At 39.7% G+C, this 25,678-nt stretch overlaps 1 protein-coding gene across 1 annotated transcript in view; it reads right to left on the reverse strand.

Moving 5' to 3' along the window:
• Nucleotides 1-25,678, reverse strand: part of ITGA4 (integrin subunit alpha 4) — a 1,222,769-nt gene that overhangs the window by 642,506 nt on the left and 554,585 nt on the right. Inside the window, exons 8-9 of the mRNA XM_044075262.1 lie at nucleotides 19,909-19,971; nucleotides 4,964-5,101 (exon numbers count right to left, since the gene is read on the reverse strand). Coding sequence (XP_043931197.1) covers nucleotides 4,964-5,101; nucleotides 19,909-19,971 — 201 coding nt within the window. The remainder of the gene's footprint in view (nucleotides 1-4,963; nucleotides 5,102-19,908; nucleotides 19,972-25,678) is intronic.

The following is a 25,678-nucleotide window of genomic DNA, read 5'->3' on the forward strand; positions in this document are numbered from 1 at the left end:
ATAAAATAAAGTACCAAATTGAAAACTGGCTATCCTGGTACAGCATCTTTGCCAGGAGCCATATTTGTTCCATAATCAAGGAGCGATTATTTATGTAGAAGCTTTCTCTCTGATCCATATCCTGAAAAGTCTCCAAAGCAACCTATGAAGACTCCCAAGTAATTTCTGCATTCAGTATCCCAGACTTTTAATTTTATAGCTTATTCTTGTTCAACAAACGTGTCTTACAAGACCCTAGAATAGGAACCCTACTACTTAGTCGGCCCATCACTCCCACGTAAGACCACAATGGTCAAGTTAAAGTTGCACAGCATGTTGACAAAATGGCTTTTCTTTGTTCAGGTAAAAAATATCCAACCACTGAGGAATAAGTGCAAGCGGGCTTACAGGCCTTGAAAACTGGCTGTGCGTTTCTCATCTTGTATTGGTTGTTACAGAAAGAAAATCAATCTGATTCTGCTGCATCAAATCACAACATTTCATTTTTTTCAAAACTGAACATCAAGACCTCAAGTCAACATAATACCCCACACTAGCAATATAAAATCTGTAGTCAGCATCCAGGATGATACAATGTCCTTTAAAGAACAAGTCCTTGCAACTATGAAAATGTTCCACCTGGCTTGGCAACCAACTACTAAAACAAATTATGAATTCTACTTATTTATTATATCTGCAGAGTATTATGAAATCTCTGCTAATGACAATTAAACAATCTTACCATAGCTCAATATCCACAAAACAGTGAAACTCTGCTTAAGAAAAAAAATACAACAGTAATCCAACTTTCAAAAACTGTCTGAACTATTTTCTACTGTGTACTGCCACAACTTCGTAAAACAAAACAACCCTCTCCTGAATTCCTCATAACATAAGTGCTTATTAAAACAACCAGCACCAACAACTCCTTTGGGAATGCAATGTTTAAGGACTATGCAGAACACAAATGAAACAAGCTGCCTTCTGAAGTTATCAGACTGGATGCTGTTAGCAGCTTCAGAGTGATCCTATGCCAAGCTTTTAAAAACAAAGTTATTTGGAAATGTCTTAAATATAGCTAAACATCCCTCACTCCCCATCAAGTTCAACACAGGAGCTCCCCTAATTCCTTCTTATATATACTGTATGATTTTTATTATTATATTTGCTGTCTTCTCTATATGCACACACACACACACACACACACACACACACACAATAAGAAAAGTAAAAATACACTCAGAAAATGTTATACCACCCAAAACATTGTTTTCATACTTTGATTTGTCTACTGTTTTTCCAAGTGTGTTTTTTAGTTTTTTATATAGTTGTGTACAGCACAGACTAGTACTTACTATCTTATTAAATACAGATACTAACTTCATGGCATTTAACCTTCCTAATAAATTAATCCTTAAACACTAATCAATATCTATATCATATGCAACTCCCCAACTCGTTGTTTTTCTTATACATGACAATTATTACATTTTAAATCAGTGTAATCCTCATTCCCATCTGCAATATTAAGTAATTCATATTTACTATATTTACTGCAAATCCATCTAAGCAGTTCAGTTTTAGTAAGCTTAATAAACAAAAATAGTATGAACCTTCCTTCCTTCGTTATAGTTTCATACATGGTATATTTGTACTCTTTATTGCTGATATATAATGTGCTTACATTTTTGTGACTATGTTTTAAGACCAATACAAATATATAATTACAACTGAAGCTTTACAGTCCAGGGCTCCACAGAAAACTGGGCCAAAATCCAAATAAAGAACCTGATAAACAAAATGTAAATAAAAGCATATATGCATACATACAGAGACACATGAATAAATAACTAAATAAATTAATAAATATGTATATAGAGTCTGTTACTGTTTAACTTGATGTACAATATATTTAACAAAAAAAATTGCAAATAAATTGATTCCATACTACATGTTCTTTTATCTTGACTTTCTTCAGACATATGTTCCATAATTATGTTTTTCATGCTGTGCCATTTCCTGAAACACTGTCATAAATAAGGTTCATTTTGTAATCATTTCTGCAGTTCTTCATATTTATTCATCTCATCTTTCGAAATCTCTTTCATGTATTTGCTCATTATGTCGACCATATATTTTCTAAATGGGGTCGCTTTTGCATCAAAAATTACTAGCTATCAATCACAAAGTAAAAACTGACATATTCATCACTTTTCCTTAAAATCAGGATAATTAAGATAGCCCTGTCTATGCAGACATTCCGACATTTTAAAAGTTTATCATTTAGAAACTACATTTCCCTAGTCATATCATCTGATTTGAAATTTACAGCTTGCTATAGCTAAATGTTTGCAAATTAACATATAATATCAATGGGCAAACTCCCAGTTTTTCAATCTATATCCAGGATGCAACTTGCTATTATACTACTGTTTCTATTTTTCTGGAATAAACCAAAATAGCAAATTTGGTTTCATAAGTTACTACTACATCTTTATAAACTTACCTTTGGCTACCTTCTCTAAATTATTGGTATCAGCTACATAAACCCTTCTGCTTATGCATTATTCTTTTGCCTTTAAAACTTTATTAAGCAACAGAAAAATACAGTATATATTATAATTTTGGCTGCATATGTCATCATAACTACATGCACATTCTTAAAATCTAAAAAAAAAAACATCCTTATATATTTTTCAGTGCAAAAGGCTTCATCTCTTCTTTGTGTTTTGTGAAATGAAAGCTTGGTGTTGTTCTCTAATGTGGCAGGTTTAGCTATGTTAAAAGACTACTTGTTTAGTTTACAGATGTAATCATAGCAGACTAAAATATCTTTCCTGGATGCATTCAAACTGAAAATATCTCCAAAACATACAAATTAAATCCCTTGTGCCTACGAAGTTTAAATTTAAAAAGCAAGATTTCAGGATTTTAAAAAATTTTAGCCACAGGTTTAGAACTAAACTAGCTTATACCTTTAATGAACCATGTTCCATCTGCAACATCCATACAAGCTGTTTCATAACATCTGGACACTGTTAATTCAGACCATTAATAAATAACAAGATGGATTTCTGTGGTTGTCTGTTTATCAAACCAGCTCTGAGTGAGTTTGAAAATATCAAGTTATGTTACTGTGATTCTGCTTCTAACTTCCTAATACCATCAGCCAATATTGTTTTGTTTCCCTGAAAACTAACTCAAGATGCTACTAATTATACTGTAACTTATTGATAAAGCCACTATGAAACTCTAAAAAGTTGTATTAAAATGTTTGTGATCTTGCTGTAGTACAGAAACAAATTGTTTACTATCATTTGAAAGTAGTCCTAGAGCCATAAGACACTGCAGAGCCATTACTTTTGAAATAATTGGGGTATCCAAAGTCATAAATTTTTGAAGTAATTAGGGCAGCCAAAGACATTAGCGTATTAAAATTAACGAGTCACAGAAAAACATGGTTACTTATTAACACAGATATAATTGTCAGTATAGCTTTAGATATAACAGCTACTTTATCTTTTATGTTAGACATTTTCATATTACCTGTTGCATTAATTATCATTTTAAGTATGTTATCTTTCCATTAGCCATGCAATGTGTATGCTCACGATAATCTGCCAAAGTTCTACTATCTACATACAAGGCTCTCAATGGCACTTGTCACTTCAAAACTATTATCAGGGCTTACTTGCTGCTACATAATAATTATTCTTTGATGTATTGCTTTGGCATTTGAAACTTATTTCCAGGTTCATCTAGAATATGTTTTTTAAATAGCTAAATTCAGACAACAGTATATGGTTCCCCTTAAATATCAACAAGGGACAAGTAACTAAATCTTCTGCTTGATGAAAAATGGACTAACTTTCCACATAATTAAATGTTTAAAAAATATTTTTTTGTAGGAGGGCAACTGTCCTGAATCCCTAATGTGGGGGCAAGCTACCATAATTGCACAAGGGGGAAAAGGGAAAAGATCACATGCAATGTTATTCACTGTAAGCACTCAAACAAGAATCAAACTGGCAGTCACTTTCTAGGGAGAAGAGCAACTGCAGAATATAACATCAGTGAGTTTAAAGTGACAATCTGAATACCCATCCCATTAGATCACTTTGTCTGGTAGGTTATCCATATATAACACCATCCTTACTGCCAAAAGTACAGTCAAGAGATGCAATTCTGATTATTTAAACAATGGCCATGTAACTTCTGAGGTACTATCCGGGGAAGAAAAAGTTACCTTCTGTTATGATTATAAAACAGTACAGTGATAATCTCACCATCTCATTAACAGTCTTGCTGTAAGTTCCACTCTGACAACCCTATCTGTATGTAGATGTCACTGCAGTCACTTCACGAGTACAGTTCCCCTATACTTCTTGTCTGTGACAGTACATTTTTCAGTATTGTTTAAGGAGGAACATATCAGCAGGGGAGTGGGATCATTGCATTCCTGGCTGTTTTACTAATCAACTGTAGTCAGTTCAACTCCTGTACCTTATGCCATGGGACCCAGTGCATAAAATATTATTTTCCAGTTTGTGAATGAAATATAATTGGAGGATGGGCCTTACTAGTACAGGAGTTAGGTGGTTAGGATGCAAAGGAGATGACTCACTTTAGGGGTCTTGTGCAGTTCTACAACATGACAACAGTGGGTCTTGTGAATCTGACTGAGCTTTATGTGCCCTTCTATGGCATACAAAGCACAACAAAATAGCATACATGCTTTACGAGTCTGCCCCAAGTCACTGAGAAGTATTGGTGTTGTGCATATTCAACTGGTTCTTTTCCAAGTGCTTTTATTATTACAGATTGCTTGGCAACAATATGTTTCTTTAAATCACGTATCATTAGTTTGTATTCAGTCAAAATACAGTTGAGACAATGCTGAAAATACACCTAAAATTTATTCAAAATCAAAGACTGAAGCGATATTCATAGAAGTTTAAAAACTGAAACGGTGATGGCTACTTACATTGCCGTTGTTTATATACACATATACTCTTCCTTCTTCTCTGACTGTACTGTACGTTGGAGCACCAATGAGCAAGTCAGAAAGGCCATCTGCATTTAGATCTGCAGCACAAACAGCAGCACCAAAATATGATCCGATCTGCCAAAATAATAGATACTGACATTAGGAAGAGTGGTGTTGCATATTAGCAGTTTGATATAGTCTACAACATTCAAAGTATGTCTGCTTCTCAAGAATGCTTGTAGAAATTGAAACTATCACAAGCTGCTAGCAAAAGCCTTCAACAGTGGACGTAAAAGGAACATAATTACTACTTAGTTGCAACTTAATTAATATCTAGTCACATATCTGATTTTTAAGATTACTTTCCGCATTATCAATTAAAACATACTAAATGTAACTTGACTGGTCTCAGTTGCCTTTTGGCTTGTTATAACAGGTCTTTGAACTTTTTTTTCCAGCATTAAATCATTCACTACTATGTTCAAAAAAAAAAAGAAAATCTGATAACCCTGCAAACAGTCAGAGCAAGTAATTCCTCATTGACTTGCTAGGCTTAAATCCACTACAGCTATTTAAATGCACAAATGAATCCCTCTCTACAGATTACAAAGTCTTTAAAATGGAAATGTGTCATAGTCTGTTCATACGAATATTAACCAGTGTAATGACACTTTTTATCTTCTTACAGGTGTATATGGCCAGGTATCTTATGATTTATGTGACTGTATGATTGGTATTATTTCCATGTTGTTACGCCCCTATAAAATTAGACATCATAGATATAATAACAAAGAATGGAGATTGATTTTGGCTATGTGTCAGGTCTAATTAGCCCACATCCTACAGGATGAGCTTAGTGAACAAAATTCCATGAATTCATAGGTCAAAGGAAAAGATATTAGAGTGTGAGTAATTAAATGTTTCCTACTTAAACTAAGAAACATAGGCCTCCAATATGAAAGAGTTAAATGTGCATTTGTTAAATATAAATTTGCTAGCAGCTGGTATATCAGCGAAAGCTAATGACATTCTTATGCATTCTAATTTCAACATTAGCTAACTTTTTTTATTATCGTATTGGATATAATCTTAAGATATCCTCTAATTCACAGGGTAAGACAGAAATTTGGAAAAAAATACATATTAATACTAAAGACAGTACTTAAACACTGGTTTCAAATGACAATGCTTAGTTAAATATCTTAAACTGAGCACATCTGGTGCAAACTTGTTTTTAATGAACTCGCTTATATAAGAACAGTGTATCAATATGGACTAAAAGTCTTCACAGTACTGGCAAATAAGGTTTGAGAACAAACCAATTTGCCCAGGGACATCTTCAGTATTTTAAGGGTTCTGGAGAGATGATAAATGGGGGGGGGGGGTTAGGGCTGGTAGAAAGGGTATGGGGTTGGGGATGGATGTTAAGGCTATGATGAAAGGGAATGCGTTAGAGATGTAGGAAGAGAAGGATTAATTTAATAAGTGAAAGTTGGGAGGAAGTGAGGCAGGTGTAGGGTGGGAATTAGAGGTTTTTATATGAGTGTAGCTGGGAAAGGGATCAGATTTAGATGTGATCTTGCTAGTGCAAGTGTTACATCAGAGATGCAGTAGGTACTTCAGAAACAGGTAGGCCTCAGGTTAAAAATGGTTTGTATGGTGGAGTATTTTGGTTGATTACATTTTTTTCTTCTTTTTCTTCTTGGGTGTTTTCTGCTTGTTATTGTCTTCTTAAAGTGTGCTGGAATACATGCTGGTATGGGGTTAGTTGCAGGATAACATTACGTGGAGCTGAATAGGTTTTAGAGGGATCATAATAGCAGGCTGGACATTAGATACAGTTCAGGAGGTAAAGGGAGCTTCCAAGTTTAACTGTCCACTGACCTCCTAAAGTCTTTTTGTCTAAATATAGTGTGAGCTGTTCAGTTCTATGAGTTTAGTCAGGGTAGTTGCAGGTGGTTGATGTATAAGGGATTCATTTGGTGGTGGTTCGTGGGTTGTGTGTTTGCTTGCTGGCCATTGCATTTGCTTTCCACTGTGGCAGTTGATTTTCTTTCAACCTTTGTTGTGGGTTATGGTTGATTAACTCTTCAGCCCCTTAGGTAGTGGCTTTGGTCTGATGTGTTTTCGTGGTGGCTTTTTAGAGGTCCATTACTTTGGCACAGTTGAGGCATCAAAAGTATTTCTGATAGTAAGCATTGGCAGTGGTGTTACAATTGTGGTGCCTTGCTATTGGATGCTACTCAGATGGCAAATGTGTTCTTTCACTGGCTGTGATACTATGCAAGTAATGGTTAGTTGCTGCACATGCTTGTTACAGCTTTACCAGCCATGATTGCGGTGAGAGAGGAGTTGTAGGTACTCTTGGTTTATGCCGTCATGGATTTTTATACAATGGGGGCAGCAGGATCTAATTATTAAGGAAAGGCTCACCCAGACTCTGCTGTAGTTTGCTGTGAGGGAAAGATTGGTTTGCTTTTTATTTGTTGTATTCTGTATTGCTTTATTGCCTATTTTTATTTTGTATACTGTGATTTGTTTTCTTTACACTGTGTTTTACTTGTATTCTGTTTTTAACTGCATATTAAAACTTGAAAAGACACCACAGCTTTGGCTCTTGTGAGTCAGACAGAAATTTTGCCTACCCTCCCACCCGGTTACTGTTGTGTTCTTAAACACCACTGTCTTTCTAGTTGTCTGCCCCTTATGTTAATTTGACCATACATCTCATTTCCTTTCTGCTTTTACTCGTTGTTGTGAGTAAGCACAAAATTATCATTTTGTGAATTCACTCCTCTTCAACTATTTACATTTATTGGCCATCCTACTGTATTCCATAGTACCAGAATAAAAAAGTGACCACCCCCTTTCAGTCTATCTTGCTGTTTTAAAAATAGTGACTCTCCACTAAAACTTAACTTTTTAGAAAGGTAAAACTTAAGTTATCTACTTTCACATCTAACTCCTTTAGTGCACACTGCAGTGTTTAGGATAGACTATTTCCCTCTTACCTTTAAGAATCTATTGCAAGACCACCAGTTATTGGAGAGCCCACATTCTGCCTCTCAGTAGTCATCTTGGAATTAGTGCTTCTGTTTTCTCCTGGTGCCTGGAGATTGCTGATCACCAGAAAGCTTAATAACTGCTTTATAGGTGATAGCTTGGAATCTGTGGTTATATTCTGATCCAGGTGAGAGTAGGAGCAGAATGCACTGATTTCTGACTTTCTGGTTGGAGAAAGTGTCTGTGCTCAACATACCCGATTGGTCTGTAACTATTTGAGGCATCTACCAGAAAAATGCTACAAGCCTGCAGACAATTGCAACATCTAGAACAAGACTGTGGATCACCAAATAGGCCGTGGCCTGCTTCTCTTCTTGGGATTGGTGCTAACATTTTGCTTCTAGTGAGAGAAGAAGCAAAGGAGTACTGTAACCCAAAAGAGTGAAGCTGTGCTGAAACCAGCATTAGTAGTAGCCAGGCAGTAGACATTCATGCGACTCCCCTCTTTTCATCATTCTTGACAAGGTAATTCATTATTTTCAGTAAGTACTGCTTGATTTCTTCCAAACTTTAGAATATCTGCCTAAATACGTCATCCTTAAATTTTCAGGGTCTACGTATTAGTTACCCTCAAGTGTTTGGCAGTGCTCTCTACAAACTCAGACACTTTGAGTGACATTTTTCCTGTCAAAGGCTTCAGTACTTAATATATTGAGCTCATATCCAGGCATGTCTAAAGGTCAGTTCCCTGTGCTTTCTCCTGTCAACCTGGTGAACTTCGGCATCCTGTGGCAATGTAGCAACTACCTCTTGTGCACAGACAACCCACTCGTCTTACCTACCAACACTATGACTTGTCAGTGGTGCACATATATAGCCAAATTATAAGCCAAGCACTCTCCAGCCAAGACTGGATTAGCCAGTCAAGAGAAGGTTAACACCTGCACCACACCAAATTCACCATATAGCCCTTCAGAACTTACACCACCACAACCCTCACATAGTAACACAAAACACACACCTACTTTTCTGGAGGCTCTCAATAAAAATCTGCCCAAACAACAGAGACCTCAGAGGCAGAAATGCAAACAACCACCACATCCCAGCACAAACCATGAGACACATAGTGTGCCACTCAAACACAGCCCATAAGGCAAAACTTTTAGTTATGTACTCACCATAACTTCAGATGTTTGGGATCCATCTCGCCTACATTCTGAATGATGGGTTCGGAGCCGATCCCTCGGCTCCGACTCGGCACGCTTATGCCAAAGAGCGAAGTCTCTTATTGGCTGAGCTTACTATATCCCAGGATGCACCACTACCAGTCCCCCAGATCTAGTTTGTCCGCATACATGCACACACGCATACCCTGCTTATATAACATCGTCAGATGAAACAAGATAAAAACAGTTGAACTCAAAACCGTTCAATCTCTTCTGATCTGCAAGGCAGGGGGAAGGAGGGTGGGTATCAGGAATGTGGCGAGATGGATCCCAAACATCTGAAGTTATGGTGAGTACATAACTAAAAGATGTTATGTGATCCTATCTCGCCTACATTCTGAATGATGGGACAGCGTCCTAGCACCTGAATCCTGGGTGGCTCACTGGAAAACACTCCTGAGTACCGTGGAACCAAATGATGCTCGTCCTTTAGATGCCACATCCAATTTGTAGTGGGAAATGAAAGTGTGCGGGTTGGACCAAGTAGCCACAGCACAAATTTCCGATATAGCGAGCTTGGAATGAAAGGCTATAGAAGTAGCCATAGCTCTGGTAGAATGAGCTTTGATAGATGATGTAAGATGTTTATTCAAGAAGAATAGGCCTGAGTTATGCAATCTCTGATCCATTTTGAGATTGTAGCTTTTGTGATGGTTTGGCCCAATTTATTATCTGAGAAGGACACAAACAACTGGTCTGACTTACGAAGTTGCTGAGTCCTGTCTAAATAGAAGCGTAATTGCCTGTGAACATCCAATTTATGGAGAGTGTATTCTGCTTCATTAGAGAATTTTGGAAAGAAAACTGGTAGTTCTAGAGATTGTTGAAGACAGAAACTAGAACAGATCTTTGGGACAAAGGATGGATTAGGCCTAAGTGATACTCTATCCTTGTGGAAAATCAAGTACGGTGGTTTAATAGACAGGGCTTGAAGCTCTGAGACTCTTCTTGCAGAAGTAATAGCCACTAAGAATGCCGTTTTCCAAGACAGATATTTTAATTCATGTAGCAGCCGGTTCAAAACGGGGAGATGTTAATGCGCGAAGCACCAAATCAAGATCCCACGGAGGTGCAGGATGAAAAACTGGTGGTCTTAACAGACTCGCACCTTTAATGAACGTTTTGCATAGTCTGCTGCTCATCAAAGGAGGATCCGTGGATTCATGGAATTTAGAGATAGCAGCCAGTTGGACTTTAATAGTTGAGACAGAAGATCCCTGATTAAACAGGGATGTTAAGAATTTCAAAACCTCTGGGACAGGAGCAGTGATAGGGTCTAAGCCCTTGAGTTGAGCCCAGATAGCAAACCTCTTCCACTTACTGAGGTACAATTTGTTAGTGGTGGGTTTGTGGGCCGAAGATAAAATGTGAACAACTTCCGGGTCTAGTGTGTGACTTCTAACTAAGGTTGGAAGTGGAGGAGCCAAGCTGTCAATTTCAGAGATTGAAGGGACTGATGCCAATGTCCCGACTGATGGATTAGCAAATCCGGGATCAGGTCTAAGGTCCACGGATCGTCCACTGCATGCTTTTTCAGGTAAGGAAACCATATCTGACGAGGCCAGTATGGGGCAATCAGAATCATTGAAGACCCCAGTTGAGAAGCTTTTTGAATAACTTTGGGAAGGAGTGGAATTGGAGGAAAGGCATAAAGTAGCCCTGTTGGCCAAGGTTGTGCTAGAGCATCCATGGCTGGTACTTCCTGATGTGGAATCAAGGAGAAGAACCTTTGGCACTTGGTGTTTTGTGGAGTTGCAAATAGGTCGCAGCACGGCGTCCCCATCTCTTGAAAACCTGGGCTGCTACTGTGCGGTTTAGAGACCATTCGTGAGGAGAGAGAATTGTCCTGCTTAATTTGTCCGCCAATACATTTGACTTTCCGGGATGTGGGTCGCTACCAAGAAGCGGTTGGTAGCTACAGCCCATTCCCACACTCTCATGGCCTCTCTGCAAAGGGGATACGATCTGGTCCCTCCTTGTTTGTTCAGATACCAAACCACCGACATGTTGTCTGTGTGGATGGCGATGATGCCTTGAGGAAGAAACTTGTGTAAGGCCTGTAGGGATAGAAGTACAGCCCTCATCTCCAACACGTTGATGTGGAGAAGAGCTTGTCCGAAGCCAGGAGCCCTGAACTAGCCTGCCCAGACAATGCCCCCCCCCCACCCTATCTGGGAGGCATCTGTCGTCAGGGTAACCACTGGAGGGAGAACAAAGGGTTTTCCCTGATCCAAGTTGGATGTCTGAAGCCACCAGCGAAGGTCCCTTTTGCATATTTCCGTAATCATGATGTGATGATTGAGGGGAAGATCCTGAAAGGACCATTGAGTTGACAAGAGCCACTGAAGAATCCTCATGTGTAATCTTGCTAGAGGAACTAAAAGAACCGTGGCAGACATTGAGCCTAAAACCTGTAGGACCATCCTGGCTGGGGCTTTGGATCTCGAGATCAGAGCTTGAACTTGGCCCTGTAAAGTTCGGATCCTTTCGGCAGGAAGAAATACGCGCATCAATCTTGAGTCTATCTCTGCTCCTATAAACTTTATGCGTTGAGAGGGCAGCAAGACAGACTTTGACCAATTGAATGTAATCCCTAGGGAAACACCCAGGAGATGGTGGCTTTGAGGTTGTCCATTAGTAGATGCCTGGTGGTGGCAGTCAGGAGCCAGTCGTCGAGATAGGGAAACACTTGGAATCCAAGACTTCTCAGGTGAGCCGTCACTACTGCCAAACACTTGGTGAACACCCTCGGGGCTGTGGTGAGACCAAAGGGCAGAGCACAAAATTGGTAATGACTGACTCCCAGGCTGAAGCGCAGATACCTTCTGGACGCCTGATGTATCGGTATGTGATAATAGGCGTCCTTGAGGTCTATGGAGCACATCCAAACATCCTTCTCCAACAACGGGAGAATGGATTGTAACGTGACCATTCGGAATTTGGATTTCGTGACGGATTGGTTCAGTCTGCTGAGATCCAGTATTGGTCTCAGGTCCCCTGTCTTTTTTGGCACTAAAAAGAACCTGGAGTAATTTCCTGATCCGATCTGGTCTGTGGGGACCGGTTGGATGACTCCTTTTTCTAGCAGCTTTAAAGCTTCTGCGGCTGCTATTTCCCTTTGACTGGGTGGTGGGTCCGGGATTCTCTTGGACGGTGGGGGTGAGTATTTGAATGGGATGGTGTAACCTCCGGCAATGATCCGAAGCACCCATCTGTCCTGAGTGATTGACTCCCAGGCTTTTAGGTGCTTGGCAAAACGACACCCGACTGGCTCCGGAGCAGCACAGCCGGGCAATCCCTCATGTCGTGTGGGAGGCTGAAGAGACACGAAAGGACTCGCGGTCTCCAGAATTGCGGGGCCCTCTGCCGCCTCTGGGACGGCGTCTCCCTGAAAAATTTCCCCGCCCTCTGCCTCTGGACGGGGAATCTTCCTGCTGTTGGGAGAAAAACTTGCGAGATTTTCGGAACCACATTTCCCCTCCTTTGGCCTTGGGGTAAGGCCGAAGGGAGTGGAATAACGGGCACCTCTGGCAGATAACGTTTCTCCCTCTTGCTCACAGCGGGTAAGGGTGTCTTTCACCTTGGGTCCAAACAATGAGGACCCATCAAAGGGAGCGTCGGCGAAGGAAGACTTGAAGGCCTCCAAACTGACACAAGCGGAGCCAGGCTTGTCTCGTGAGCCACGCCTGTGCCTGCCGCTCTACCCGCCCCTTCGTCCGCATAGGAAATGAGCCTCATGGACGAGTTAGAAATTGACGTAAGGATAGCCAACTGAGAGCTAACCGACTGGGCTAGCTGCTCAGGTAGGTTACCCGAGAGGGAATCTGACAACTCCTTGACCAGATCCCTCTGAAGCCTGGTAAAATGTGCCAAATAATTCAGAGACCTTAAGGTAAAGGCCGCTGAAGTCAGGGTGCGCTTCCATACCTATCCATACTCCTAGACTCCTTTTTAGGAGGGTGGGTGGGCGTTGAAGCCCCCGCCCCGTCCTGTTGTGTAGCAGATGCCCCCCCCCTGGCATCTACAGCCACGCCTTTAGTAAGGAACCCCTCCTCGGGGTGCAGATAAAAATTTATTTGGACGAGAAGGGACTGGTTCCACGGTATCTGGATGTTCCCGCCCTTCGACAAACTAAATCCAGAAGCTCGTCAAGAGGCGGAGACACCCAGGAGGCGGAGGGCTGAGCCCCAAAGGCCTTGAGGAGCACTGACTCGTCAGCAGAGGGGTTTGGATATCCAGCCGCCTCGTTGTTTGAGGATCTCTAAGATGTCTGCAAATGAGACATCATCCGAGGGCGACTTGGGACCCCTCTGCATCATCCATATCAGTGTCCGATGTAATAGACTCGGGAGTCCACGTGCTTCCTCTTGCACGATCTCTTCCTTGGGGGTTCCTCTGAAGACAACTCCGAAGAACCCTCAGGAGGAGGGAACCCCACTGGGGGTAACCTCAGGCCTCGGGGCTCCACTGGCTACGGACAGGGGAACTGCCAAAGACCCAGTCTCCACGCCCAGGGAAGGTGCTGGTAAAACCGGAGAGATGGCCGAAGAGGACTTGGCCAAGGCACTCCTCATGGCCCTGAAAGCCAGACCCCCAGAATCCTGGGAGTGTCCGGACTCCGGAGCCGTGATAGCCGACGGAAGTCCCGCAGCCGAAGCACCGAGGGGGAGGCTCGGAACCGAAAGCATAGGTCCCGAAACATCACCCCGGTCCAGCCGAAGAAGTCCAGCGTACCAAACTCTGACCGAAGGCCGGGTTGGAGTAAGGGTCGGAGCCGACCCTGAGATCTCCACCGGCTCCAACAGCACCTGCTCCGGCGGGCGAAGCAGTCGGAGGAGGAATGGCAATGGGGTGGGCCAAGGTCATCGGCTCCGAAACCAGCTGGGTCGGAACCGAAACAAATTTTGGAAGACTGGGGACTGGAACAGTCTTTGGAGCACCCTGTCTATATCAGAATCCGACATCCTCGAAGACCGAGAGGAAACAGAGCGGGTTGAGAAGGCCTCTCCATCGGCCCCAAAGGGCTAGGGGACCGGCTCCGAGGCGACTCGATGAGTATCGGCGCCGAGGAATACTCACAGCAGATTCCATCGGTGCCGAGGTAGACTTGGCGCCGAGGAGGAAGTGTCTGGCGGGCGACCCTTGTCGGCTCCGAGAGCAGCGGAGCCGAAGGTGACCCGCCTCGATGCCCCAGCCATCGGCTCCGAAGCCAGAGGAGTCGATACTGGAGGCATCGAGGCAGACCGTTCAACCTCGGCTCGAAGTCTTTGGAGCCGAAGGAGAGGCCTGCCTAAGTTTCTTGGCAGTCGGATCCGACGGACTGGTCGGAACCGAAGCCCTTTCTTTGGCGGAGCAGGAGAGGATGCCAAGGCTTCTTCAAAGGAAGGTTTAACTAACCCTTAAGAATCAATTTATTTTTCCTCTCCTGGAGGACCCTTGAGGAAAAAGCGTGACATACACTGCATGACTCCTGCAAGTGCTTTGCCCCGAGACAATATACACAGAGCGAATGATCGTCTGTGATAGACATTTTAAACCCGCATTTCGAACATTTTTTAAAGCCCGAAGGCCTAGGGGTTTGAGACATGATGTTACACAATTCTAGTCACTTTGACAGGAAAGTAAACCACTAAATTCTTACTGCTGATAAATCTAAGCTTACAGTAATAGCTTAATGCAAACACTTCCTGTAAAAAAGAACAGGGAACTCTAAACCAATTATAGAATTACTAGAGACCCTGTAAAGTATTAAAGGTTGACAGTCCGGGAAGGCCCTGGATGGAGGGGGGCCGAAAACAAACTCAACCCAATCACACACAACAATTTAACAATCCAAATCGTACACAAAGTTAGCGATAGCCGTTAAAACAGCTTTTGTGAGCAAAAACAGCAAAAAACTGACAGAAAAGTTAGTTAATAAAACTACTCAGCCCAGCCAGCTCGAGACCACGTCTTCGCAGGGAAGCGGCAAACGAGATCTGGGGGACTGGTAGTGGTGCATCCTGGGATATAGTAAGCTCAGCCAATAAGAGACTTCGCTCTTTGGCATAAGCGTGCCGAGTCGGAGCCGAGGGATCGGCTCCGAACCCATCATTCAGAATGTAGGCGAGATAGGATCACATAACATCAACTTACCAGATACACTAGTCATAGGTGACTTAAAAGTAAGGCACACTGATGTCCCGTCCACTAGGTTGAATAAGGAGAAAGTTACGGTCAGCTACCTGTCAGGTGCTAGGATCCGCCACATAATGCACGCACTTAAGTCACTCCACAACAAGTACAAATATGACTCTGTCATTGTCCATGGTGGTGTGAATGACCTGAGACATACCTCCCTAGACTACATCAAAATGAGATATAGAGGAGCTCTCAGATCTTGTAGCCCAGGCAGGTATGGCCCTAGCTCTGAGTAGCATCCAACTGTCACCCAGAATGATACCACAGTATAAGCAGAAAATGACTGACTTCAACAATTGGATAAGTTTCTGGTGTCATTCTAAGGGGATCCAGTATCTGTCTGCCTGGGATGACATGAACGACAGACCTTGATGCTTCACCAGAGATGGCCTGCACCTGTCACCTCAGGCATTCCGGCTACTGGCTACTGGCCAAGGCTCTTGCCACCCCATAGTGATTTTTTTTAGGAAATGTCTTGAGGACAAAATTACCACCATAACAGCTGCAAGCAAACAAAATCTGAGGGTTATGATACTCAATGCTAGAAGTCTGAATCTCAAAATGCACTCGCACTCGAAACACTCCTTAAAATGGAGAACATCAACATCTGTGCAGTGACCGAGACCTGGTTCAAGGCTCCAGAGAGCACCCCAGCAGTACGAGGCTATAATTCATACCACACCTTTTGGGTACATAAACCTGGATCAAAGCACTAATGGCGGTGGGGTCTATTTTACATATTCAAACGCTTAATTGTTCGAATCACTAAAGATCGAACTTTAGTGATTGAACAATTAAATGTTCGAATATATTAAAAATCAATATTTACAAAAAAACAGAAAAAGTAAAGGGTGTAAGTGGGGGGGGGGCAATCCCCCCTACACCCCACACACCCCCGCTACTTAAATATACCAACTCCGTGATCGCACTTCAGTGTGCTACAGTATAGAAATGAAACATTTCCCATTTCCTGCACTGTAGCGTGATCTTGGAGTTGGTATATTTAAGTAGCAGGGGGTAGGTGGTGGGGCACAGGGGGGGTTGCCACCCTGCTTACACTCTTTAATTTTTTTTTTTTTTTAATTTTTAAAATATTCTAACATTTACATATTCGATCATTAATATTCGATCTTTAGTTATTCAAACATTTAAGCAGTCGAATATATAAAATAGACCCTGGCAGTGGTTTCTCCATATTCATAAAGGATATGCACACCTCCAGAGTAGTAGCCCAGCATAACGCATCAGAGATACTTCAGGTACAACTAACACTGGGTAAAACTGCAATCCAGGTTGTAGCCTGCTATAGATCCCCCACCATGTCCCAAGACTCCCACTCCACATTCCTAAACACACTGGAAAATATTAGGGTACAACCCAATACCCTTATACTGGGAGACTTTAACTACCCCTCCATTAACTGGGAAAATTACTCATGTACCAACACACTTGCTCAACATTTTCTGGAATTCATTAATTCCAACGCCCTGGACCAACTCATTCTTACCCCCACAAGAGGTAGAAACATCCCTGACCTAGTCATTACTTACATGGGCGACCATTGCTCTACACAAGTAATCAACTCCTCCCTGGTCAGATCTGACCACAAGCTAATCAGCATGGATATCCACATTCCACCCTCACCCCCCCCCCCCAAAGGAAACCACTCTAACAAAACTTCTCCAATTTTGGGCTTCTAAACAGAGATTGTTAACTTCATGGCACCCATACAAATGGAAAATAGGTGCATGACTGCTGAATCATACACCAATGCACTGTACGAGCACATACACAAGTACATAGAACATGCCATACCAAACAGAACCAAGACACTCTCCTCCAAAGAAAGGAAGCCATTCTGGTGGTCCCCCACCATAAACAAACTCTACAACAGAAGGAAAAAACTGTTGCAGAAAAGGGTGAATTCCCAAGACTGAAAAAACTCCCTTGTTAGCCTCAGCAAAAAGTGAGATCTATCATCAATTCCTCTAAAGCTAGCTGCAAAAACAAAATTGCTGCAGATTCTAAAGACAACCACAAGGCATTCTATAGTTATGTCAAGAATCTATATGGCAATACTCAGGTCTGAGTTACAGAACAATGGCAATACATATACAGAACCAACTGATATTGCCAACATATTGGCCGACAGGTTCAGTGTGAACTTTATCCCCCTTTCACCCCCTAAAGGGCCTATCACAATACCTGAGGAATGCCAAGTCCCTATTACCACAGCCACACAGGTAAAAACCACACTGTCCAAAGCCAAGAATACAGCTTTCATGGGACCAGACAATACCCCTGACTGTGTTCTACATGAATTACCAAGTGAACTGGCACCACACATGAGTACCCTGTTCAATCACAAACTCATTTCAGGCTTTGTTCCTATTGAATGGTGCACTTTTAAGGTCATCCCACTCTACAAAGGGGGAGCGACTACAGACCCTGGGAACTACAGCCCCATTAGTCTGATGAGTCTGATATGTAAGGCTATGGAGTGCATCATCATGGACTTAAGGACAAAGGGAATCTCCAAACTCTGAACCCCATGCAGTTTGGGTGTGTGAAAGGCAGATCTTCCCTACTCAACCTGATAGACTTCTTCGAGTTTGTCACCAGAGCTGTGGATGAGACCAAGGTAGTTCACACAGCCTACCTAGATCTTGCATAGGGCTTCAACACCATCCTTCACTCAGGAATCATAGATAGACTCACTAAACTAGGCAGAAACACCTATGTCATAAGATGGAAAAAAAATTCCTTAGCTGCTAAAGGTCTTTCCAGGTGCAAACAAGTGAGATAAAAGCTGAAAATATTCCTGAGTTGACCACCACGGAGCTAGAAAATAGCGGTGAAACCTTAATGTTGAAAATTTAAAACTTTAGGCTTTATTTAAACATAAAACTTAATTTAAAACCAAGGGGTAAAAAAGAAGAAAAGCACTTTCAACCTATTCAGGCCTTCTTCAGTTCAATAAATGTAACACCAAACATTTAATATACTTAGCGATTTAAAGCTGTCTCGCTATGTTAAACTCGTTTAACATAGCGAGACAGTGTGAAGCAACGGAGATCTTGTGTTCTCTGTTGCTGTAAAAAAAAAAAGAGTTATAGTAATTGAAAAAGTCCAGGCGACCGGACCTTTTTCCATTACTATAACTTTGATTTACAATGTGCATGCTGACCAATCAGCGTGCACATTTTTGAATATTAATGGGGGGGGTCGTTGTATAATAGAACAGTTTACATACTGAGTTATCATGCCAGAGTTACCTTAGATAAACTACAGCCCTAAAATGGGATGGAGGAAAGAGGAATATGAAGGTCCAGTATTTTAAACAAGTCAGCTGTCTGTTATTATTTTTGACTTGGTGTCTTCTAAGGGCTTCATGATGTTACAGAAAAGTGTGGCAGTGTGAAGCCTGACTATAATATGCTTTAAGAGAATTTATGCTTTCAGATTATACAACTAATATTAACACTGTACTGCTGTTTTTACATACATCAATTTATATCTGGAGAAATGTATATGTCACTAGGAAGGCTGGTCAACTTCCACACCTATTCTGTGTTTTGATGTGATACACAGAGCGTAGTGCAAACAATGGTAGGTAAAGTGTTTTGTTTTTGGGATGCACACAGCTGATGAGGTGGCTGTCTGCATTATACATATGGAATGGATGGTACTACCAGTAGCTGCCTTTTATCTAAATATATCCTTTGACTATACCTTAGATAAGGAAAAGACAAACAAATCACAAATAATCCAACATGAACCGAAGAAAGCTAAATATGCAGACTGGTTTATTTACAGGCAATATTTTACACTGGGACTCACCTTATGTGTGGGCAGATCATGATATGTCATACCACATTGCTGTCACATACACTGCGGTGATGGTTCCGCCCGCTTACATGGACACCACTAACTTTATTATAAATTCCTTACAAACGAAAATTTCAGTTCTAAGTAAAATGTAAAATATATTATCTGTTTTTTTAAAGCTTTATAATAGAGCTTCTTTCTCCAAATGATATTTTGTAAAAGATATTCTAGTGATTGACTGAACTGCAATAGATTAACACTGTGCAGTAATGCTGTTACAACTGTCAGTGCAGCATATAATGCTGTCAATCCATTGTACCCACCCACTGCCTGCATGACCTGCGGAAGGTGAGTACCAGAGTAAAATATCAGCCATTTAGAATCCATGCTGTCGATATAAAAATAAATATGTTAAAATCAGGCCAGCAGGCAAATACTTCAAGTGCAGGATAAGTATAAAATAGGTAAACTATATACATAAATGAGAATACAAATAACAGAAACAGGACACATAAAAAGAAAATGAAAAAAGAGGAGAGAGAATCATAAAAAAAGAGCAAATAAACTTGTTAGACGTGAACAAAAATGTATGCATTGTCAGTCAACAAAAATAGGTAAAAGACAAGGAAAAGACAATAATGTAAGGAGAACAGAACTGTGTAAATAACTTAGAAAGTATAGACGGAAGAGGAATTTAAAAAGTACCTTTTTACCCTTATCTTCAAACAGTATTTTCAACTTGTTTCTTTCGTAACTGAAAATGTATGCCTGCAAAAGAATACATAAAAAAGTGACAATAAAAGCTGTTTCTACATCTATGCAATAACATTTCAGAACACGATAATAACTTAATAAATATAATTATTACTAACCACAGAGTATGACAATGTACTTTTCGGCCAATTTAAAACTGATGCATTGTCAGGTAGATGGCCTTGGTATGCTACTGTTCATATACTGTGAATGTTCCATCCAGTTCCAGGAATTAACGCACATGAGGGATAATGTTTTACTAACCAAAGGCTACAATTAATGAAAGCACTACCAGTTATTGCTGTTCCGCGGTGGTGGTGCTGTGGTAGCGTTGTCGCCACACAGTAAGACGCTGTCCGGTTCGATTCTCAGCTAGAGCATCTTCTGCGTGGAGACATGCATGAATGGGCATACCTTCATTGAAGGTTGTGCATCAGGGCTGGTAACTCGGCATGTAAAAATCAACTACCAATCATTAGTGGACCGGAGTTCCTCTGTGGCGACCCCTAACCAGGAAAAGCCAAAAGACACAACAACTACCAGTTATTGAAGTAAAATCAGTTACATATATGTAGTGCATGAAACAAGGTGATTACTCTCTGATCTGGAAAAAGACAAATCAGTTAAGCACTACTATAGCAACAGAAAGGTCAGGTCTCATGCTGGCAGTCAAATCTGCCATTACTGACCAGCAAGTAGGAGTGACAGAATAAAAAACAGATCTCTTGATTCCTGTTGTACATTCCAATAAAATTCCCTTGACTTCCGGTTATAAACATGCAAAGTATTTACATTTGTGTTAGCCTGCATTTTCTGAAGGATACAAAGTCTGAAACTCAAATGCATATCATTATGTAGTGACTTCAATGTTCAGTGATTTGTCAGAAAACTACATTTTTTATGAGAAAAAGACCAAATATATAAGGCAAAAATCTGGACAGGTGGGAGGCATGGAAGGTGAGTGTAAATACAACAGACTGGGTTACAATGTCTTTCTTACAGTACTCACTACGAGCTTTAGGGCTTTGAAAGTCAGCAAAACACAGCACTTGTGTGTTTTTCTCTAACTAGTAGTACATGGAGCAAATAAAGCCCCATGCACTAAAAAGAATGATAACTGGGTCTCCAATCATAACCCTTAATTATATGTTCTTGACATAGATATCAAGATCCACCTCTTTAGCTTTGTTCTCCAGGTGAATTTCTTATTATCCATGTCCCAAACACATGATAAACAAGCTATGATCAGCGACCCAATCATAATCCTCTAAGTTACATGCATTTCTAATAGAAAATACAATATGAACAGTTTCTTCTTCAAATACATTGGACATTATTTCCATCAAGTTATCTTAATCACAAAAATGGACATTACAAATGGCACACAGACAACTAATTCACTTTAAGTATTGCTTGTACAGTTATATAGATATGAATTCAGTAGTTTGATTTAAGGAAGAAGTTAAATGTCATAAATACGTTTTAGTTACAATTCCAAGTGTGAAATGTTTACTCTCTTGAAACTGCTTCTGGTGATGGTGACTTTGTATTAGTATGCAGTAAGCCTATTATTGTACTATTCTGTGAGTGAACCAACAAACAGTTCTAGTTGTCCAAAATTACTACATTTTACAATAGTTTAGTTTTATGGCATTTGGGATGACTACCAGTTTTAGACTCTGTCTTTGTCCCAGGCTATTAGAGTCCCTAACCTTGACCTTGGCATCTAAATAAATAAAATACGTTATATTCAATGGTTTTGATGCACAGCTTCAAAGCACTACTACAGTAATGAAGCATACTGCCCAATGAATGTTAAAATTGAGAAAGTACAAAAACACAGCAAAATCGTTTTACTTTAGATAACTGTAAAACAGAAATGCAGTCCAAACCAGGAAAAATCCAAAAAACGCTCACTCCGGATGAGAAAATAGAAACCACTTTTATTTATTCCAGTTTGCCACTTTAATGTAAGCGCTTTTGTTCCAGTTTTATTTTTAACAGGAACTTCATCAGACAAACAAGTAAAATCACAGTCACTCTTTTTAAATACAGATGAAGCATAACATCACTTCCTGTAACATAATTAAAGGTAAAGTGCTAAAATGTTACAAGTAAAATACACATCTAAAAAGCACATTTAAAATGCAGTCACAAGATCAGAGAGTGTGTGCTTAGATCCATTTGTAGTAAATAAATAAACATTCATTCAACCCAGGCTGGCAATAGATTTCATTGGCCTGGGTTGAATGAATGTTTATCTATTACCAGCCTTTTAAAACTTAAAGCATTAAACAGATGATTGTATTTCTTAGGTTACTTTGTACTTTCATCTGTTAAGACATACATTTGTTCATTAAGATATTTTTACATGACCATTTTAAAATCTGAGCTGAATAACAACTTGAAACTGACTGGGTGGTAATTTACTACAAATGGATATATGTACACACTCTCTGATCTTGTGAATATATGTTAAATGTGCTTTTTAGATATGTATTTTACTTGTAACATTTTAGCACTTAACCTTTAATTATGTTACAGGAAGTGATTTATGCTTCATGTGTATTTAAAAAGAGTGACTGTGATTTTATTTGTTTGTCTAATGAAGTATCTGTAAAAATTATAACTGGGACGAAAGAGCTTACATCAAAGTGACAAAGTGGAATAAATAAAAGTGGTTTCTGTTTTCTCATCCAGTGAGAGCATTTTTTGGATTTTTCGTACTTTACATAATTATTTATTCATGTCAAAATCAAAAAGTGTACTCACTTAAGGCAATACTTACCATAACAACAGATATTTAAGGAAAAGGTCACTTTAATAGTAAATCATAGCATTAAAATTATTCTGTTTCCTGCTCCTGCCAAGTTTCTTCAGCTGTTCCAGTTTTCTTTATGGGGTAAAAAGCTGGACTCACCTGTAAAGTTACTAATGCACATAGCCAGTATTTTCATTCACTCTAAACTTGGTTACTTAATCCTGGAACCCCAAACAGAAGTGTGCTTTTAATATACATTTACTAATTGCTGGGTCCAACAGGTACAAAATCAAACCTCCAAAAAAAAAAAAAAAAAAAAACCGTCATACTCTTTTCTGAAAGCTGTACATATGTACATACCCTCATATATCAGAAGGGGGAACTAAGGTTGCTTTAGTGTAATAGTAACATCTCCTGAATAATTAATGTGATGGAATCTCAGAAAACTGTACAGCCATTTCTGGAGAAATCACTGCAGCAGGAATATTCATGTGGAATTCCAACAGCTGTTTGGTTAGCCCTGAGAAGTGGTTAGCTATGACTCCAAGCAGAACAGCCACAGTAAACCATGTCTTGCCATAGTGAGTGGCGTACGGTCGTGTGGCTGCTTATAAAATATACTATGCAAAAATGTTTCTGATGTTAACTTTCTCTACATGAATGTGCTGTAATGGTGCATTGCAGACGTTTATCTTTCCACAAACAGGCAGTACACTACAATGTATCTGGCCAGCCACTTAGACATAGTTTTCTAAGCTACACAAAATAAAACAAAACTGTTAAGTACAAACTACCAAAATGAAGTCTGCTTGAAGTTAAAAAGCAAAAAAAAACTATTTTAATTAACTTTCAAAATGCCTAGTATCTTGGTATTTCTGAAGTGTCTTCTCATGAGAAAACAAAATGTCAAGGTACCAGGGATTTAAAAAATGTAATAAAAAAATTGACTTTGAATGCATTTATCTAAGTATGTTTGAAGATCGTAATATTTTAATTATATGAAAATCTTCTTTCTTTCTTTCTTTTTTAAGTGACAACAAGCTTAGTATGTCTTTTCTTGAACCGTGAGCAACATACCTTTGAACCTCTAAAGATTAAAAAATCATAGCAAAGGGTAAAAAGGTGAACACTTTTTTATTTCTCACAATAGAAGTTGTACTTGATTCCATATAATCAATGAGATGGAATTCCTGCAGAGATGTAGTTATATTGCATAATATGCAATCAATACAAAGCTACAGTTTCATTTTGAAGTACTTTAGACCTGCTTAGCTAACAATAAACTTGATAAACATCAGCAAGATTACGGAAGTGATTTTTGGCACAGCATAAAATATTAAATATGCCCCTCCTCTTTAAATTTACTTAGGAATTGTGATAGATCCTTCCTTCTCTTTACACAGAGACCCAAGTTAAAGTACTAGGACAATTTAATGCAGCCTATGCAATATACAATCTTTTCACTCCAGAAGTCAGATGTTCCATAACCATCAATGTACTAATCTGTAGGTTCGAATACAGACTGCTCCTAATTGTTGCAAACTCAGCTGCTAATACTAGATTATTGCAAATAACTCAAAATAAAAATACTACACTTCATTGGTCTAGCTAACAATAGAGAACACCACTGCACTACAATAACGAATGGTAGATGGCTTACAGTTTCAGCAAGAAATGAGCTATTGTTTAACACCCTTACTTACAAACTCCGTACTACCAGATACTGTCTTCATTTAAAAGCACAATTATTTGACAGGAATTGTAATTGTACTCTTAGAAATACAGATGTCATTCCTTTAGCTAGACCCCCCCTTACAAACTCAATACTACTGAAAAAAATCTTCTCTAAAAATGCAACTTCCAGTTGGGGCAAACTCCTACAAGAAATAAGGCAAGTGAATAAACTTACTAGGTTCAAACTACAACTAAAAAACTATCTGACAGAGCATGTTGTAAGTGCTTTAGACATGTGAGCTACAGAGTACTTAAATGGCAAGGAAGAACTATATACTCCATCTACTGACTTGATTATAATTAATCTCTTAGCATATTTATCGAAAAACTGTTTTGGAATTTGAACTGTAAACTATGTTGCTCTGCCAGTAATGAATTGTACCTGCCTGAAAATTCAAAATGATATCTTTCTAAATGAAAATTCAGTATTGTGCTATATCTACAACTATGCTACTGTCAATGTCTATGCATGTTTCTTTGCAAATAGTTCTACATTCTGTTGTTTGTCTAGCTGTACTGTCTGGCCATTCTTGCCCAAGTCATGAGTGAAAAGGGTCCTTGGACCAGTTCACCTACCTGGTTAACAAATGTCAAAAAAAAAAAGTTTGCATGAGCATTTAGATTTATACTTTATGAACATAAAACTGGTAAATTTAGGGTGAGTAAGGGTAAATTTGAGGACAAAAATCAAATCATGGTGCTATACCTTAATCATAGCCTTTTTAGGTATATGGTGGGTTCTTCTCATATTATAATCTTGCATTATGGTTAGCTAAACTACAAGCATAGTATGAACACCCAAAATATGAGGGAGATGTTCCCTCCATTTTAATACTTTTGGTAAAAAAAAGCTGATAGCTAAATGGATTGGTTAAGAAAGACTGCTGAGACCACCTCTTCAAAGACCCCCTCTCATTTCAAAGGACTGCTTAAGACAGATTGCACATAAAAGTCCAACCCTGAAATAATTTGCCTTGATGTTGCAATAACTAGAAATAGTACTTTCTAAGGAATGCAATTAATATGTACTGCATCAATTAGATCAAATAACTTTACCAGCACAAACTTTAAATCCTAAAGACAAGAGTTATGTCTAATAAGAGGTAATAAATACAAAACAGCTTTCAGATAGGCCTTAATAGATGAAATTACCTTAATCTGTGGAAGGGCTGGTACATAATAAATAAAGTAAAAAAAACATAATCTTGAGAGCAGCCGATTTTAAAT

Source organism: Protopterus annectens, chromosome 6.part0 (assembly GCF_019279795.1).
Source record: "Protopterus annectens isolate FY-2018-M chromosome 6.part0, PAN1.0, whole genome shotgun sequence".
Lineage (NCBI taxonomy): Eukaryota > Metazoa > Chordata > Ceratodontiformes > Protopteridae > Protopterus > Protopterus annectens.